The sequence below is a fragment of the Balaenoptera ricei genome, chromosome 10 (genome assembly GCF_028023285.1).
Source record: "Balaenoptera ricei isolate mBalRic1 chromosome 10, mBalRic1.hap2, whole genome shotgun sequence".
NCBI classification, from domain to species: Eukaryota; Metazoa; Chordata; class Mammalia; order Artiodactyla; family Balaenopteridae; genus Balaenoptera; species Balaenoptera ricei.
The window spans coordinates 27,298,200-27,318,342 of NC_082648.1; the positions used below are offsets into that span (position 1 = coordinate 27,298,200).

Below are 20,143 nucleotides of genomic sequence, written 5' to 3' on the forward strand. Positions count from 1 at the left end.
CTGCGTGCAGCAACTACTGAGCCCGCGAACTCTGGAGCCTCCCCACCTCAACTAGAGAGAAGCCTGTGCGCCGTGATGAAGAGCCTGTGTGCCTCAACTAAGACCCAATGCAGCCAAATAAATAAATAAATAAATATATATATATTTATGCTTTAAATATACTTCTATATGTTTTTTTTAAATCAGTCCAAAATAAATACTTTAAAAAATAAAATAAACCCTTTGAAAACAGCATACCTGAGTCAAAGCCTATCAGCCTTTTCTTATCTTACAAGATTCCATCTATGCATGTAAATTATGTTTTCCCCACTAAGGATATTTACTTAACCTGGTTCCGAAAAGAAAAAACTATGTTTATGCCTTGGGTATCAGGAATGTTGGGTGAATTGCTTCACTTCTCTGAGGTGCATTTATAAAAGGGAAGGTGAAAGGTGATAAATTAGCCCCATCACTAGTCTCTATGATGCCTTTGTTGGAATTAGGAAAAAAAAAAGTCCCCTTCCTCAAGATATCATACTGCCATCTGCTGGAAAATGGTAATAATATTGATAAATATAAAAACCTACACTGACTACAATTTAAATAGTGCCTCCTAGAATTGGATCACCCTCAAAACCCAGTTATTTCAAATAGGTTATAATAATAATAATAATTCCCAGTGACAAGTACTTTAGTTCATTTTATTAGAATGAAAATAAGTAGATCCTGCCTGGGAACACTAAATAAATTACATAATCTATTTAAAGGAGTCTCTATGCTTGTGCTAAAATTTCTACCTTTGACAAATAGCCTCTGTTTAACTTCATATCACAGAGAGTCAGACTAAGCAGGAGAAAACTCTTTGCATTGTTTTCTTCAGTATCATACTGGCTATATAATTTCACATATAATGTGAGAAAATAGTAATATTTCTGTAAAACTAAAATTTATAAGTTTTGTTGTATCCTCGTGGATGTGGAAGAAATAAAGATCCATATTGTGTTTAGATATACTCTATTAAAGGCAATTTAAATTTTTCCTATAATGATGGTAAGTGGTCAACTTGCTGCATGTCCCATAAGAGTTAAAAGCTATTTGTATATATTTGCTTAATTGGTGGATGCTTATAACCCAGGTAGATAGTGTTATCCCCATTTTACAGATACGGAAACTGAGGCACAAATATGTTATGTCATTTGCTCAAAGCCAAAAGCCTAGGAAGTGGATTGCTACACAGAGAAAGAGAGAGATTCAAACAAATGAAATATTATCTGTGCTTAACAAAGACTCACAGAATATTTATGGGATGAAATTAGTAAGACAAGATTGGTCAGTTCCTAGTTTTTAAAACTTAATGTGACAAATACAATTTCTTAGGACAAAGTCGACAACTTAAGTTGTCAAACTATTGTAAACTTTACAGTTAAAGATTACCTTTAGGGGCTTCCCTGGTGGCGCAGTGGTTGAGAATCTGCCTGCCAATGCAGGGGACACGGGTTCGAGCCCTGGTCTGAGAGGATCCCACATGCCGCGGAGCAACTAGGCCCGTGAGCCACAATTACTGAGCCTGCGCGTCTGGAGCCTGTGCTCTGCAACAAGAGAGGCCGCGAGTGAGAGGCCCGCGCGCCGCGATGAAGAGTGGCCCCCACTTGCCGCAACTAGAGAAAGCCCTCGCACAGAAACGAAGACCCAGCACAGCCATAAATAAATAAATAAATAAATCGGGGTGGTGGGTGGGGGGGGGGGGGGGAAGATTACCTTTAAAAGCTTTAGGCAAGGGCTTCCCTGGTGGCGCAGTGGTTGAGAATCTGCCTGCCAGTGCAAGGAACACGGATTCGAGCCCTGGTCTGGGAAGATCCCACATGCCGCGGAGCGACTAGGCCCGTGAGCCACAATTGCTGAGCCTGCGCGCCTGGAGCCTGTGCTCCGCAACAAGAGAGGCCGCGAGTGAGAGGCCCGCGCGCCGCGATGAAGAGTGGCCCCCACTTGCCGCAACTAGAGAAAGCCCTCGCACAGAAACGAAGACCCAACAAGGCCATAAATAAATAAATAAAAATTAAAAAAAAAAAAAAGCTTTAGGCAAACACATTTCTCAGAAGTCTTACTTTTTTTTTAAACCATCTGGCAGTAACCATAATAAGAGCATCCATAATCACACGACAAGGGATGAGTCTATGTAGTTATTTTTTAAGAACACCTTTATGGCAATTATTCACATACAATCCACCCACTTAAAGGGTACAATTTGGTGTTTTTTAGTATAGTCACACAGTTGTGCAATCACCACCACAGTCAATTCATTACACCAAAAGGAAACTATGTACCCATTACTAGCCACTCCAACCGCAACCACTAATCTACTTTATGTCTCAGTAGATTTGTCTATTCTGGACATTTCATTTAAGTGGAATCACACAATATGTGGTCTTTTGTGTCTGGCTTTTATCACTTAGCATAATATGTTCAATTCATGTTGTAACATATAGTAGTATTTCATTTATTTTTATTGCCAAATAATACTCTATTATATAGATATACCACATTTTATTTATTCATTTATCAGTGATGGACATTTGAGTTGTTTCCACTTTTCAGCTATTATGAATAATGCTGTTATGAACATTCATGTACAGGTTTTTATGTGCACTTATATTTTAATTCCCTTGAGCATATACTTAAGAGTGGAGTTGCTGGGTCGTAGGGTAACTCTATGTTTCGCCTTCTGAGGAACTGCCAGACTGTTTTCAAAGCAGCTGAACCATTTCACATCTCCACCAGCAGTGTATGAGGATTCTGATTTCTCCACATCCTCACAGACATTTATTTGCCTCTTGACCATAGCCTAATTGCCCTGGCTAGAACCTCTAGTACAACACTGAATAAAAGTGGCAGGAGCAATCATTTTTGTCCAGTTCCTGATCCTAAGAGGAAAGCATTCACCATTAAGTATGTCATCTGTGGGTGTTTTGTAGATGCCCCAGCAGGTTCAGGAAGTTCTCTTCTATTTCTAGATTGTTGTCTGTTTTCATCATGAAGGGGTATTGAATTTTGTCAAATGCTTTTTCTGCATACATTGAGATGATCGTGTGGTTTTGTCCTGTGTTCTATTAATACAGTGTATTATATTTATTGATTTTTGCATGTTAAGTCAACATTGCATTCCTAGGATAAACCCCACTTGGTCAGGTTGTCGAACACTTTTTTATATGTTGCTGGATTCAGTTTGCTAGTATTTTGTTCAAGATTTTTGTGTCTATATTCATAAGAGATACTGGTCTATAGTTTTCTTTGCCTGGTTTTGGTATCAGAGTAATACTGGCCTCATAGAATGACTTGAAAAGGCTCCCTCCCCTTCTTTTTTTTTTTTTTAAATGGGTAAATCCATAGGACAGAAAGCAGATTAATGGTTTTCTTTTTTCTTTTTCTTTTTTATTTATTTATTTATTTATTTATGGCTGTGTTGGGTCTTCGTTTCTGTGCCAGGGCTTTCTCTAGTTGCGGCAAGTGAGGGCCACTCTTCATCGTGGTGCGTGGGCCTCTCTCTATCGCGGTCTCTCTTGTTGCGGAGCACAGGCTCCAGACGTGCAGGCTCAGTAATTGTGGCTCACGAGCCTAGTTGCTCCGCGGCATGTGGGATCTTCCCAGACCAGGGCTCGAACCTGTGTTCCCTGCATTGGCAGGCAGATTCTCAACCACTGCGCCACCAGAGAAGCCCTTTCTTTCTTTTCTTTTTTTTTTTTGAGTCTTTGTCCAGCTGACTGACTTTTGCATATACGTGTGTGAGTGTGTGTGTGTGTGTGTGTGTGTGTGTGTGAGAGAGAGACAGAGAGAGAGAAGAGATTCCTTCTCACCACACTCTCCAAAATATATTACCTTCTTTTCCAACTGCTGGATTCCCTCACCTTGTGTTTCTTGGTTGTAGGCTGATCTTTTTTCACAGCTCTCATTCATCAGGGCACAGATTTGCCAGTGTTACTTCACTTCAAACAGAGAAGAATAAGTTATTTATTTCTGAGTTCTATTTTACATACTCATACTATGTATAACATTCCAAAACTCACACCAGTCATTCAGGTGTCAAATTGAAAGTCAGATGACCAGGATAAAGACTTTATGGAAATTAATAACTCATAAAACAGCTTTTATTTCTTTTCCTATAAAAGTCCTAATATAAACATGCAAATTCTGCTGTCTTTTGTTCCTTCACAAAAGAATCTATCAGTACTCAATACATGTAAATGTGTTTATTTAAAAGGTAAACACTCAGCGAAATTAAAAATAATTTCTATGGTGGTCCAATGGGTAAGACCCCACGCTCCCAATGCAGGGGGCCCAGGTTCGATCCCTGGTTGGGAAACTGGATCCCACACGCATGCCGCAACTAGGAGTTCGCATGCCACAACTAAGAATTCCGCATGCTGCAACTAAAGATCCCATGTGCTGCAACTAAGACTTGGCGCAGTCGAAATAAATAAATAAATAAATATTAAAATTGTCCCCCTCCCTCCAACCGTCATTCCAACTGCCTTTAAAAATAATAATAATAATAATAATTTCTATGGGATGGGATTTCGCTGGCGGTCCAGTGTTTAGGACTCCGCGCTTCCACTTCAGGGGGCAAGGGTTCGATCCCTGGCCAGGGAACTAAGATCCCACACACATGCCGCAACTAAGAGCCTGCATGCTGCATGACCAAAAAATAATAATAATAATAAAAATTTCTATGGCACATAATTATAACAATAATAATAATATATATTGTGTACTTACACCAGACTACAGAGTTTACAAATTATGCATTCAAGTTTTCTGGCAGAACAACCGACCCTACTATGCAAAGTAAAATCTTCAGTTTCAGATAGAAGACAGAGATTGTAAGAAGAGAAATAAGGCAACTATTCTTAGTCACTGTAGAAGATTATATATTATTTATATATAATTATAGAAGATTACAATTAACTCAGCAAGTCTCTCTTGAATACGTTCTTCACAAATGGAGATTAAAATATACACTTAAAATGAATAGTAATTTTAATCTTTAAAGTGCTTTGCATTTAATAATTCAAAGTACCATGTATCTTAAATAGTTTAAGCCCTGCTGTCTGAAATCCAAATACAATTTAAGGTACTTCAAGCCTCAATAGCTGAGGGAAAATGTAATGCCAGAGTTATACAAAATTATCCACAATTTAGTTATCTTTTTTTGGAGGGGGAGGGCAGACCAACCTTAATTGTCCAGAAAAAATATATACACACACACACACCTGTATGTATGTATGTGTGTATTTACATACACACACATACATGTGTATGTGTGTATAAAATTTGGACTTCGTTCCCTATTCAAATGATTCCACCAGAAATGTATTGAGCGTGGAAATTAGTACTATATGTGGAACATATACATATGAAGGAGGCAGTGTTCTATTTGATGTTTTCTGGAGGTGCTATCGTGAAGAAACTGGTAAACATACTTTGGGGCTTAGAAAATGTTTATGTTAAATGGGAATTGGCAAAGTCCAGGTTGGACACTCTCCTAAAGGCATTATCTCATTTATCATAACACTTTTGCCTCTAAAACAAACCTGAGACATGTTCAGTACATTTTGTTCTCGTCCAGTTTTTAGTTTTATCCAAAAGTTTTTCCTATTGAAGAGCTTTTTGAAATCAGCTATGTGTATTGTATTCATGTATACTAATCAAATGATATTTAGACTTTTCAGAGCAAATTTACTTAATTTTTAAGAGAAAAAGCAAAAAAACAGTCCATTTCATTGAGATTGTATACAATACAAATAATAGAATATTTAGGAGATTTTCCATCTCTTTTATCAAAAATTCAAATGTCTTGGCTTTTCATCAAATACTGTGTTACATAATTACCTGGATTTTCACTTAAAATTATTGCCCAATAGTCTGGATAAGTCAATTCATCTTCAGCTATAAGCAAGTACAATCTGTTATACGTAATGAAACCCAGCTAAGAGGATTTGTATTCAAATATATCCTGACTCTGAGATGAAAGAGTTGCTTTTGCACATACAAATACAAATTTGTAAAACAGATGTGTTTGCCATGTAGAAGCATTTTGGTCATGGGAATTGGACCACAGTTACCCAAACGTTAACAACAGCTAACATTATAATACCTTGAGCATTAAATTCACTGTCCTACTGAATCATCCAAATGCCCCTATGAGACAGGCATTGTTATGCTCCTTTTATAGATTATTAAACTGAAGCTTACCCAGATTTGACTTGTGTATAATTCATGAGAATTTGGAGGGATAAATATGCAAATCATAATTTTTTGGAATGATGTACTTTTGAATTGACTTACCAGAACTGCTGAGATAAGAAAACACACTCCAATTCAACTTGTAGTAATGGAAACATGGGCTTTTCTGCATTTTTAAAACATATACATGTCCAAATGTGAATGTGTCAAGCTCATCACTGACATTGCCTTGAAGTCATTCAGAGACTTTCTTTTGCCCTTGCAGGTAGAGCGGGAAAAGGCCATTCTTCTGGCCAATCTCCAGGAGTCACAGACGCAGCTGGAACACACCAAGGGGGCACTGACGGAGCAGCACGAACGGGTGCACCGGCTCACGGAGCACGTTAATGCCATGAGGGGCCTGCAGAGCAGCAAGGAGCTCAAGCAGCTGGACGGGGAAAAGGGCCGGGACTCAGGAGAGGAGACCCATGACTACGAGGTGGACATCAATGGCTTAGAGATCCTTGAATGCAAATACAGGGTGGCAGTAACTGAGGTGATCGATTTGAAAGCTGAAATTAAGGCCTTAAAGGAGAAATATAATAAATCTGTAGAAAACTATACTGAAGAGAAGGCGAAGTATGAGAGTAAGATCCAAATGTATGATGAGCAGATTACAAGCCTTGAGAAGACCACCAAGGAGAGTGGAGAGAAGATGGCCCATATGGAGAAGGAGTTGCAAAAGATGACCAGCATAGCCAATGAAAATCACAATACCCTTAATACAGCCCAGGATGAGTTGGTGACATTTAGTGAGGAGCTAGCTCAGCTTTACCATCATGTATGTCTGTGTAATAATGAAACCCCTAACAGGGTCATGCTGGACTACTATAGGCAAAGTAGAGTCACCCGTAGTGGCAGCCTGAAAGGGCCTGATGATCCCAGGGGACTTTTGTCTCCACGGTTAGCCAGGCGGGGTGTGTCGTCCCCTGTAGAAACAAGGACCTCACCTGAACCAGTTTCAAAAGAAAACACAGAAGCCAGCAAAGAACCAAGTCCAACCAAGACTCCCACCATCTCTCCTGTTATTACTGCCCCACCATCATCTCCAGTATTAGACACAAGTGACATCCGCAAAGAACCAATGAATATCTACAACCTTAATGCCATAATCCGGGACCAAATCAAACATCTGCAGAAAGCTGTGGACCGGTCCTTGCAACTGTCTCGTCAAAGAGCTGCAGCACGGGAGCTGGCCCCCATGATAGATAAAGACAAAGAAGCCCTAATGGAAGAGATCCTCAAGCTTAAGTCCCTACTGAGCACCAAACGGGAGCAGATCGCCACACTGAGGGCAGTGCTGAAAGCCAACAAACAGGTGATCTCATTCTACTAATGAGCCATGCTAGCCAACACTTTAACTAGTTTATTCCTAAATGTTTTTGAGTGTCCACCACCATCAGGATGAGAGTTCAGATTCCTGATCATTAGAGGAATAAAACAAACTATGGCCAGAGCCAGATCAGAATGTAATAATTTCTTTGAAGTGCGTGAATGGATGAAACAGGGGAGTAGCTATGCCCCACTAAGTAGAGGTAAAGGTGAGGAAATTAAAGCAGGAACAGAGAAGATCCAGTTGCAGATATAGAAAGGCAGTCCGGGCGGTACTTAGCTGGAGCCCAGCAATCACTGAGTGTAGAAATAGGAGATGGGGGGATGCAGAATAGGCTGGCATGGAAGCTTACACCAGGCAGAGACAGCAAGAAAGGCACCCTGGTAGGCAGCTAGACCAAACAGATGGGAGCTCTCTGGAGAGAGAGGTAAAGATAGAGATAAAATAGAATGTGCACTAACTGCCACTAACCACATATCTGAAATTTAGGTCCACTTGGGATGTTAATTCACCTCAGTCAGAGCTTAAGCAGCAGAGAATTTTTCCTAACCATAGATCTTGTCCTTCTGGCATAAGTAGGAATGCTACCACATGATCCTACCTAACTCCTAGATCTCCTTGATGTCTGAATTTGGTTTTCACCCTCAAGCTTTACCTGGATGACAGTGCTGTGACATATAGGTGGGAAAATATTTTTAACCTCTGTTATTTTCTCTGGAAAGTGAGACTTGAAAGATACCTTTGAGAAGGGTGCTGAATAAAGGGTATTGATAAAAAGAAGCAACAAAACATCAAAAACCTTCCTGCAAATGTGAGCAATGCTAGTGTTGGAGAGTGAAAGTTAATTTCAGATTCAAACTTCCTTTTCCTTTATCTGGGGGAAACCATACCGTTATCATGCCATCTACATTGCAGCTTTCTACCATCTTTATCTTCAGTTCCCATAAACCTGTTGATACAATTTGGAGGTCTATACTATAAGCAGTAATAATGTTTGCACTATATAAACATGTTTTTTACAAATCTAAAGGGAAAATAGGACCTTATTTTTGTGCTATCACTTCAGGAAATTAGAAAAGATTAGGGTGAATGAAGAATTTGTGAGATATCTGACTCCAGTTTGAGGTCAGAATAAAGAATTTGTTTCCATATCCTTCCAAAGACCCAATGATTTAGTGGTCATGAATAACTAATACCGTATTAGATAAGGCTTAGAAGACCTTCATCAGGGACATAATATACTGGGCATTCTTGGTCAAGCCATTCAAATAACTTCTTTGACTTCTTCCTGAAGTTTGAATATTACTGACCTAGAAACCTAGATCTATAGAAGTGTCAAGATGCTTAATTGACATAGAAGTACAGATAAGCATGGTTGATCAGCCAAGAGAGACTAATTTGTCAGTAAGCATTCATGGATTCCATATGTCATGGCAGGTAGTAAGTAGGGATGCAAAAATAAGTGACTAGCAATCTAGTAGAATTTCAATACATGCCTGTAATTATTTACAAGATAGTACCTATCATCGAGCATTTTAGAGTGATATACAGTGCCATAGGAATTCAGAGCAGTTCAAAGCATTCCTGGCTGAATTTTTATTTTCATAGTAGTTTGTGGTACCATTTGCATTACATTAGTGTCACAGCCCATATGGTCTCAGTAAATTAAATGTAAACACATTTCTAGCCATGCCTTTAGTTTACATTTTAATGATGTTAGGGCTATTGCTGTGATGCTGTGAGCCATAAATAGCTCAGGTCTCTACAGATGACATCCACTATATTTAGACATTGTGGAATATTTATTATTAAGGCTAAGCTAGGAATTCTGTCATAGAGGAAAAAAAGAGAATCTTCCTGTTTTTATTAAAACAGGCATTCTGCATTCTCTATGACTCTTTTAATATAACCTTAAGATTTTTTGTAAGCACAGTGTCTTCTGATGAGATAAGTAAATGTTTACAAAGGACCATCTGTATACTAAACTGTTATGGATGCTAAAGATTCAAAGAAGGCCAATACATGGTCCCTGCCTTCCAGAAAAAAACTCACAGACTTCTGGGGATGTCAGAATAGAACAGATAATTACAGTTTGATGTTGTACATGCTGTAATCCAATTTACGGGAACATTGCAAAGGAAGTAACTAATGTATCCTAGATCTAGACCTCTGTGGCTGGAAACAAGATTTTTTATTTAGAAAATCAACTTTGGGAGAATGTGGTGAATGCAGACGTCAGCAAATCTGCTAATGGGTTAGAGATACTTACACTTTCTTAATTCCGAAAAAGCTCTGTGCAGTTTTGTGGACAAAAATCTACAAACAATGCTGAGTCCTTTGGGGCATTTTTCACAATAAATGAGTTTGTACTTCTGTTTCAGATATTACTCTTCTGTCACTTCCCTCTCTTTTCCCCTTAGATAACTGACCATGTAGCTCCACGTGTTTACAAACTTGTTACATCTACATTTTCACAACTTAAACTTAGGTATCTGTTCTAAATGATTATGTGTCTAAATTTTTAAAAAATTAAACAACTGCCATTTTTCCCCAGGTCGATTTCTGCATTCTGGATAACTTTCTGAATCTATAACATTTCTAAAGTTTCTACTGAGTTATAGCACTACAGAACATACTAAATTATTTTATGAGTAACCTCTCATTTTAATCTGAATTTAAATACAATCAAAACTATTAAGTTACATTAAAAATAAAAATTAAAAAACTATTAAGTTACGACTTTGGAATAAAAACATTAACAAACTACCTTATCCAATAGTGTTTTAATTAAAAAAGAATCCATTTATCTCTATAAATGGATTGGCACTTTGTAGAAGAAAGTTGAAGCTGTCCACTCGAAGCACAAAAAGAAATGTTAAAAAACCACAGTAGTCTTCCTGGGAAATCCCATTACTAATGGATTTTTTTCATTAGTAATGGGCTTTTTTCATTAGTATTGAATATTTTTACACACTCTGAAAAGCTGTAGTTAACAGTTTGTAAAAATGGTGTGTTTCCTAGTTTGGCTTCAATATGAATACCATGGGGGCTATGCATCAAATAGGCAGTCCCTAAATATACATTGATTTCATGCATTGATTTAGCCAACATTTTTTGTTCATTTGTTTCTATTTCCTACTGTGTGTCAGGCTAGTTCTCAATTTGAAACACTCTTAATTCCAAGAACTTAAACATGCCCAAATCCTAAATTCAAACAAATACTTTAATTCATTCAATATTTTGGTGTCTGCTTTGGCAGCATATGTACTAAAATTGGAACAATACAGAGGAGATTAGCACGGCCCCTGCACAAGGATGACACGCAAATTTGTGAAACATTCTATATTTAAAATATATGTATATATATTTTTTGGAGTCTAATTTTATGGAGATTATGAAGAATTTGACTGTAATTTATTGTTTTGAAGAAGTTGTATACAAAGACTTAGGAAATAATTGATTCTTTGTTAATTCTTTTCCTTAAATACGTAATATGGATTTATAGTTTGTCCTACTCATGTTATAAATTGCAATGACCTGTGTCTTTTATTCTATGTTTCAGACCCACCAAGCACAGGTGACAAAAGAATATTTGAGTTCTATTGTATTTCGACTGAAAGCTGTGCTTCTTCACTAACTTCTCCTTGATAAAATCCTTCTTGTATAAAGTTTCATTTTGGCTCCCTTCATATCTGAAAATCCCACACTCTCAATAATATGCATTAAATATTTACTGAACTACTATCATTCCCTTAGCTCTTGATAGTGACTCTGGTTCACAACTGGCTTCTAGGGCAATTTATCCACATTATAGATTCACATTTATGTTTTGACATAAAAGAATTGCCCTATGACCAAAGTACATATATATGTTTATATAAAATTCAACCTAGACAATTTCTTTTTATTTATGAAAGAAATAGACCCAGCATGAAGAATCTGTATGATAGATTTTCCTGATATGAAAATTGTAAGCTTTGTGATTTTTCTGCTTTAGACAGCTGAGGTGGCATTAGCTAATCTCAAGAACAAATATGAAAATGAAAAAGCAATGGTGACTGAAACTATGACGAAACTTAGAAATGAACTGAAGGCTTTGAAAGAAGATGCAGCAACTTTCTCATCCCTGAGAGCAATGTTTGCAACAAGGTAATAGTTTTTCTTGCAAGATTAGGTGTGGTACATGGGGAAAAGACTTCAAAATGCACATGTTCATCTTCGTGCATCGTGAGTGTTATTTAGTCTGCCATCTAAAAGGGCAAGGTGTAAAGAAAATACATGAGATTCCACTCTGACAAATCAAAGATAAAACTTTTTGTGCTGTTCTCCAGAGCCCTCTACTGGACACACTGGATCAAGCAATTCTTCTACATACAAGTGTTTTTATTTATTAATTTTTTAAATTTTTTAATTTTTTTTTATTTTTTGGCCTTGCCGCACGGCTTGCAGATCTTAGTTCCCCAACCAGGGATAGAACCCGGGCCCCCAGCAGTGGAAGAAGAGTCCTAACCACCGGACTGCCAGGAAATTCCCCATGCAAGTGTTTTTAAATTAATATAATAGATATTTTTTCTAGAGCCTTATGTGCCCAAAAGAATTAGACCAAAAGAAAAAAGAAAAAAGAAAAAAAACCACCTCCAATAAGGGGGAAAAAACCCACTTCCTAAAATAGCTAAATATTACATTATCACCACTGACATTTATTTCTGTATACATAAAAGTGTTTATCATTAGCAAGTATTGTGAAAAAGATACTTTGTAATGAAGATTAATATTCATCATATCAGCTAATTACTTACTTTAATATAGTGTGAATTAAATTATAATTTCTAAAATGTAATTATATATATCACCAAATTTTTCACACTGCCCAACTAATTATTTAGACAAATATTAGTTACTACCTCCCCCCACCAGTTTTGTTATGAAGCACCACTATATTTTATTTTGTAGAGTTGAAATGATTGTTAAGAATTATTGATTTAACGTTTTCAAAATCTTGAGGTGTTCAATATAGTGTTGCAGTTTCCTTTTTGCTGTCACAATTCAGTGCCAAAACAAAAATAGTTCTATATTTTATATGATGCAAACTTGGTACAAAATTCACAAAGCATAATTATGTTTATGCTTTATTTACAGATTCAGTAAATTACTTACATGTAGCTGATATAATGTAAAAAAAAAATCCTGGGCCCTGGAATCTGTCCAGCTTCCTTTTAGTGTCAGAAGAGAAAAGGCTCAAACTCAAACTTTGTTATTGACTCTTGGAAATGGCAGTGAGGCGGCCTAGTGCCTAAGAGACCACAAGGTTACAGGGGAACTGAAGGGAACTGACTTCTGGGTCTGAGCACAGTAGTTTGGGGAGTAGAATGTGCACACCTCTGGCCACTATGGCGGTGGAGGGCGGCAGGATGGAGAATGGGTTTGGTGCACAATGCCCCCCTCTTTGAAAAGGAAATCAAAACATTTTTAAAGGGACATTTAAAGTCTTGATCTGGTTTATTTAAGAATTATTATCCTCAAATAATGCATTTTCACAGAAATTTGTTTTTTCAGGTATATTAACTGCCTTACTCCATAGTATTTTTTAAAGTATTTTTATCTAACCAATTAAAATAAATCCAGTGTCCTGAAATCCACATTTTATTTTACTAAGCCCTGATTTTTCTTGTGATATTCCTACTATGCTTCTTGACATTCAGTGTTAAAGAAAATAGAACCCGGGAGATTGGGATTGACATATATACACTAATATGTATAAAATAGATAACTAATAAGAACCTGCTGTATAAAAAATTAAATTAAATTATATTTTTTAAAAAAGAAAATGGGACCCACCTGGATCTCAAGTTCTTTCACTACAAAGTCTCTTCTTTCTTTAAAATACCAAAAGTCTTGCTTTAATTCCAAAGTTTGTACAATACATTTTGGGTAACTCCAGAAAGTCATTAACTATCTTCTGATTCATGGAGAGTTCTTACTATCTTAGTGGGTAAATAAATGCAGAAAAAACTCTGAATAATTGTGTGAATAATTCTTTCTTCCAAATGTACATGTGCTTAGGTGTTACTTTTGGTAGAAAAAAGACCACCAAGCTTATCCTCCTGCTGCAGCACAAGTATCAAACCTGAGTAAAGATGTTCCTGACAGCCGGCTATATCTGTTTTGAACCCTATGCAAATCTTGGTTTTCTTTGACACCTATTGCTTTATCATCTGGTTGGGAAATCATTGAAGATACTCAGGTTTCTAATTCAGGCAAATCTGCCATATTGAAAGCAATAGCAACTACAGTCTGTACTCAATTAAAATAAAACCTATAAATATAGATAAAGTAGTATATATTTTCTTTACAAATATTATTATTCTTTTGCATGCTACAGGCATAGACTATAAAGCTATTGTAACACATCTACAATGCTGTGAACATTACCTGAGACTTTATTGTTGGTTCTTCTGCAACCACAATAACTCTGTCTCTGGGGTTTAAGATACCACCTATTAAGAATGTCCCTATATGTACTTAATTGTATAGATTAACTATCAGTTATTGAACCTGCTCTGTTTCCAATTTTCTACTGTAATAGATTACTTCCATTATGATCTAGGAAGACCAGTGTTCCAAATATCTAAATTCCAGTAAAATTAATTACTTTCAACTTAAGTTCCAAACTTAATTTCACCAAGATTTTCTCCTGACCACTTTTCTGTTGTGGTTCCAGATGTGATGAATATGTCACACAGTTGGATGAGATGCAGAGACAGTTAGCAGCTGCAGAGGATGAGAAGAAGACTCTAAACACTTTGTTACGAATGGCTATCCAGCAAAAACTCGCCCTGACCCAGCGGCTGGAGGACTTAGAGTTTGACCATGAGCAGTCCCGTCGCAGCAAAGGCAAACTTGGAAAGAGCAAGATCGGCAGCCCTAAAGTAAGTGGGGAGGCATCAGTCACCGTGCCCACCATAGACACTTACCTCCTGCATAGTCAGGGCCCACAGACACCCAACATTCGGGTCAGCAGTGGCACTCAGAGGAAAAGGTATGCATGCAGCGATCTTCATAGTATGGTGCAGTGGCCAGATTTTAGTTAACTGCAAAAATTAATGTGCTCTTATTGTGGAGGATGGAGGAAGGAAAGGAAAGGAAAAACTGGGAGTGGGTGTATAAATGGGCCTTGCCAATGTTGGTTTTTCCAAATTAAAACCTTTGGATACTTGTGTTTATTTATTCCTTTCTGTCCCCCACACCCCATCTCTTGGTTAACCATAATATACTTTTCAAGTGTCTGTTAACATTTTTGCTGTTCCTTGTATGCATAAATATGCCTCTCCCTTACCTCCAACCTAAAAATTGGTAGATAAAAAGGTCAATATTAAGAATGAAGCTATGTTTTACATGGGTGATAGTTTTAATGGCAATGGTGCTATTTACCAGCTTCTCTCTAACGAGGCAAGGATATGAATGTGTTCTCTTAGGGGAACTTTTGTCCATATTCCGAAAACTGATGACTGACTGAAAGGAGATGTCTCTATTTAGGTCAAATAGGATGGAATATGTATAGTCTTTTTCTTAAAAGCAGGTTTTTGTGCTTTTTCATTTGGTATGTGAATATTGTTCAAAAGTCACTTGTATGGTTTTTAATGGCTTGATTTTATGACCTTTTTCCAGAGTCCTGGATGTTGAATTACTTACCCTGTATTTTCAGTTAATAGTAAAATTTTTATTTTAGGAGTTTTCAGTTAAGAATCAAACAATATAAATATTTTCTATTTGTGGTTCAAACTGACTAACTATAATAAATCTCTTTTCCAGTATCCAGTACAGTTTCCAAATAGGGTTGTATCCTGGTATGGAAACTAAACATTTAGTGAAAATCTTGATTTACTTGTTAAAAAATTTTAAATGCCAATATAAATAATGTTGTCACTGGTGAGGCTTTGAAAGGTAATTAAAGTAAAACTTTTTTGTTTCCTATATGTATTTTCTTGGATCTCCTGCAAGACAATTTTCACCTTCCCTTTGTGATCAGAGCCGTCCCAGGACTTCAGGGGCTTCCTACCTACAGAATTTATTAAGAGTTCCCCCTGATCCCACCTCCACAGAGTCATTTCTTCTGAAGGGCCCCCCTTCCATGAGTGAATTCATCCAAGGGCACCGGCTCAGCAAGGAAAAAAGGTTAACCGTGGCTCCACCAGGTAAACATTTTTTCCTTGGGTGCATGTGATGCAAATGATGAGTTGAATAGACAGCTCTCCCCTTCCTTCCAACCACTCACTCCCACCCATCCACATAGTCTAACTTTGATGACGGTAAATTCCTACGGTTAAAGTAAAAATGCCTTTATACCTCTCTTTCGGTTTCCTTCTTTACTCAGCCAGACAATCATTTCTTAGGAGTCTCCAGCGACCTCCTTTTAACAGCCAAGGATGGAAAATGAGAGTTGGAAGGAATGGGATAGCTGAAGGGAAACTAGCAACAGACACAACACAGGACACACACAGTCAGGTCCTATTTGCAGTTTGGTAGCTCATAGCAATTCCGTCTTGGTCAAATTTTGTCATTTTCTTCTGATCATTTTTAATGTAATTTCAGTAAAGGGAACCATCTTTATAAAAAGCCTTTTGGGCTGATCTCCTTTTATAGTGACTCAGAATGTCTCCTCAGTTATAGAGAATGTAAAAGTAAAATCCTCTAAGGTTTTGCTCCTCAGGAACATTTAGGTCTTAGTATAATGTTCTTATAGTTTGTAAGCCCTTATTGATTTGTGCTTACCAGCATGCTCACAACTTACTTTAGCTTCACTGTTTAGCATTTTTCTTTTTTCTTTTTTTAACATTTTTTATTTTTTCTATGAAAGGCCTCAATTGAAAATGTGACTTCTGGCAGATAAAGTTCATCCTTTTGGGAAATCCCTGCCTGCATGCTAACTATAGGTGAGAGGTGGTACACAGGAATTCTGTGAAACAAAATAAGCCCAAAGGCAGCTGTTATTAGGCTATTGCAGGGAATGAAAAATTAAAACTAATTCTATTTAGTTGTCAACAGTTAGAAACTCAGGAGATTTCACCTGAACAGCTGTATTTCTGGGCTCCCTTGAAGGATTCTGAATATCTGGCAGCCCTAAGTCTGCATTCATGCATGTCAGCAACCTGTTGGATCTATGTAGTGCCTGCTGCTTTTAAACAGGGCAAACTGCAGTTTACCACAGGGCCCCTCGCTCCCAATTACTTATATCCAGCCTGCTGCACTTGTTTCTGTTATCTTCCGGCCCCTACTGTAACCTTTGAGTTTGCCACCTTGGCCACAGAATTTTTTTTGTTTTAATTTACTTCAATTTTACCTTAATTCCTTTTTGGAAACCTCAGCCTTTGGATCTCTAACACTGTACTTTCCTTATCTGATTCATAAATCAGCCTAGTGATTGGGATTAAAAGATATGGTGTGGAAATTTATAGCAGAAGTTAAACATTCTAAGAATGTTTGAGGACATAGGTAGTGATAAGGAGTTAGAAGAGCCTTAGCAGCCAAAATGTACACCTAAAACAAAAGGCAACAACTCTCCTGGATGTTCCTTCTTTCATTACTCTTTTCCTCTTCTTTTAGACCCCTTTGGAAGTCTGTGAGTCACCAAAGTGGTCCTGATTCATCAGGACACCTAACTTAAATAAAACCCACAGGTCTTTTTGTGTTCCAACTGGACTTAGTAGCACTATCTTCTAGAACTTAGAAAAGAAATTCTGTGATTAATAAGTAACCCTATTGTATTTTAATTTGAAAAGTGACATATCAATAAGATTAAAATTAGTAATGAATATTAATAACAACTATTTTCATTTTATGTATGACTAGTTGATGCTTGTTTACATTAATATCTATTTTACATCATTGTCATTACATTGTGGAAACCACTAACAGATATCATAAACTTTTCTATGTTACTGCCTAGTCTTATTTTTATTTTTAAAGGTTGTATAGTAGATTCTATTTCAGATATTGTTATTGCATTAATCACTACATCCTCTCGTTAGCCACTGAGATGGTTTTCCATTATTTGTTATAAGATGCTGTTAGGAATAGCATGCATTCAACTTCTCATATATTTCATTTTCTTCTCAAGAGTGAGATCACTGGGTTAAAGTATGAACATCTTTATGTTTTTTGCTCCATTTTGATGTGCTGTCAAAAAGGGCATATCATGTACTAAAAGTCCAACATTTTCACACATTCTGACTCTTTCTACAACTTTATAGACACTGTACACATCTTGCAACTCTAAGGCTAGTCAGCATACATGAATGAGAATACTATTACGACGTCTTAAATTCTTTAGTTTTGAATAATGAGAAAATGCCATAGGCCTTAGAAATGATTGCTATACACAAGATTAGAGATAAATAATGTGGAATTCAGAATCGTCATTAGGCCAGAAAATCATTTTAATGACAACTTAGCATATTGATAAACCTTATATTTTTAACCATTTATTTGAAGTTAAAATAATAAAAGCAGAAGGAAGTAAAGCTGTTATTATAGCCTGAAGAATTTTTAATTGGATATCATGGAACCAATCAGATTAATCGTTAATAAATTCTTAAACCAACCCAGCAACATTTTCTAAAAGGTTCTGGTTAAATGAATTACTATAGAAACTTATTTGCCATCTACACCAAATTGTAGCTTCTAAAAATATTTGCACTATTGACAATATATATTATTTTTCCTAGGCTGAACTATATTGTATAAAACATATTAAACATTATTTGATGCTTTTACTATATAAAATGTTTTCATTAAGCTGAGGAAGGGAAAATATGCCATATATATCTAGTCCTATGTCCTATGCAAGAAATATCTTAAACCCATGGGAAATAATGGGTTTTATGAGTTTAATGTTATTATTATAAATTTACTTGCTGGTAACAATATATATTCATCACTTTAAAAGGACAATTTCCTGTTAATTTATCAGAATGTTTTTTGATAGGCATTGTTTTCAAAAATATATTTTTAATATATATTTTTAGGTGATTTTAATTATTCTAATCAGCAGATATATAGGTTTTCTATTGTGGATCATTGAAGTAATTAAATCAATAGAAATGATATTAGTTTAATTTCTTTTGGATCCTTTGGTTGAGGAATTGGAAGAGGTATAAATCTCATTTAACTTTTAAAACAGTTACATAAACAGAACATAAAATATTATTTACCATATATAAGGAATATTTTCAAATAGATTTCACTTCTATGAGATGGTAAGCAGAAACTACATCTTCTTCAAGGCAGAATTTCTCAATTTCTGGAAAATCAATTCTAGGATAGGGCATTGATTTTCAAAATTAGTAGAATGTTTTGTGTTAATTTGTTAGTACGTTTTACTGATTGATTTCCAATGTTACTAAAACCTTGTGGAGGAAAATTCTGGCTATGGCTCTGTCTCTGCTTGCTACCTTAGCCCCTGAAATCCCAGAGTTTCCAGCCATGGCTTGTTGACTTTCTTGTTCTTGACTTTATCCTTATTTAGCATACAAACTCCAGCGTCCTCCCCCATGTGCCTACTAGCTTTGATGAATTTGAATCAAAAGGGGCCCTTCTGATATCAGCAAGTTTGCAATCAGGCAGCAGATAGTATATCTTCATAATATCAGTGGTTATTTTGTAGCCAACATTGTATCTCAATGCCTTCACTACCTAGGCCTGTATAATTAATAAAAACTTACAATTTAATCAACAATTTAAATCAGTCTACCAGAATATGTGAAAGGAATCTATGCAGTTCATAGGCCACAGATGTTATTTCTGTAGTAAAGACCTAAATGCATCATTTGTACAAGTGAATTAGGCACCCAGTTGCAACATGGGGGGCGGGGGGGAGCTTCCCCACACCGAGCAATTCTTTGACACCAGCTGGGTGCCCTATGATTCAACTCAATTCTGACACTATCTACCTGGAGATGGCATCAGATTCCACGGGTTGAGGACTGAGTCCTACAAGACTGCCCCACCCCCCACTTCATAAGCCAGTTGCAAGCCCGGGTCATGACCTGTGTTTCTGACCCACCGCAATAGATTGGGGTTCCCACGACCCCTCCTTGAACTCCAGGTGCCAGTCCAAAGTCCAGGTTGTTACCTTACTTCTGAACTACTGGCTATAAATCAGAGGTTCCCATGACCCGCTCTTCAGGTTCAATTAATTTGCTACTTCCTTGATCACCAGTTTAGTATAAAAGGATGTAACTCAGGAATAGCCAGACAGAAGAGATGTGGAGGGCAAGGAATGGGGATAGGCGCACAGCTTTTTTTGCCTGCTCTCCTAGGGCGACACTCTCCCCCAATCTCCGCGTGTTCACCAACCCAGAAGCTCTGTGAACCCTGTCCTTTCGGATTTTTATGGAGGCTTCATTAAAGAAGCATGAGTTTGATTAAATTGTTGGCCGCTGGGTGATTGATTCAACCTTCAGCCTCTCCCTGGAAGGTCAGGGGTTGCAACTGAAAGTTCAAACTCTCTAATTCTGTGGTTGGTTCTCCTGGCAACCAGCCTCCGCCCTTAGGTGG

General features: G+C 37.1%; 1 protein-coding gene and 1 non-coding gene across 6 annotated transcripts in view; both read left to right on the forward strand.

Annotated features, from left to right (window-relative positions):
- Nucleotides 1–20,143, forward strand: part of BICD1 (BICD cargo adaptor 1) — a 209,781-nt gene that overhangs the window by 154,396 nt on the left and 35,242 nt on the right. For 2 of the 5 annotated variants that reach the window (XM_059935615.1, XM_059935617.1), the window contains exons 5-7: nucleotides 6,482–7,573; nucleotides 11,586–11,737; nucleotides 14,310–14,517. In XM_059935615.1, coding sequence (XP_059791598.1) covers nucleotides 6,482–7,573; nucleotides 11,586–11,737; nucleotides 14,310–14,517 — 1,452 coding nt within the window. Of the gene's footprint in view, nucleotides 1–6,481; nucleotides 7,574–11,585; nucleotides 11,738–14,309; nucleotides 14,628–15,589; nucleotides 15,784–20,143 lie in introns of those variants that run through there. The other 3 variants (XM_059935619.1, XM_059935616.1, XM_059935614.1) reach the window with 3 other exon arrangements.
- On the forward strand, nucleotides 10,836–10,938 carry LOC132373896 (U6 spliceosomal RNA). The gene has a single exon (XR_009505552.1). It is a non-coding gene; the product is annotated as a U6 spliceosomal RNA (small nuclear RNA).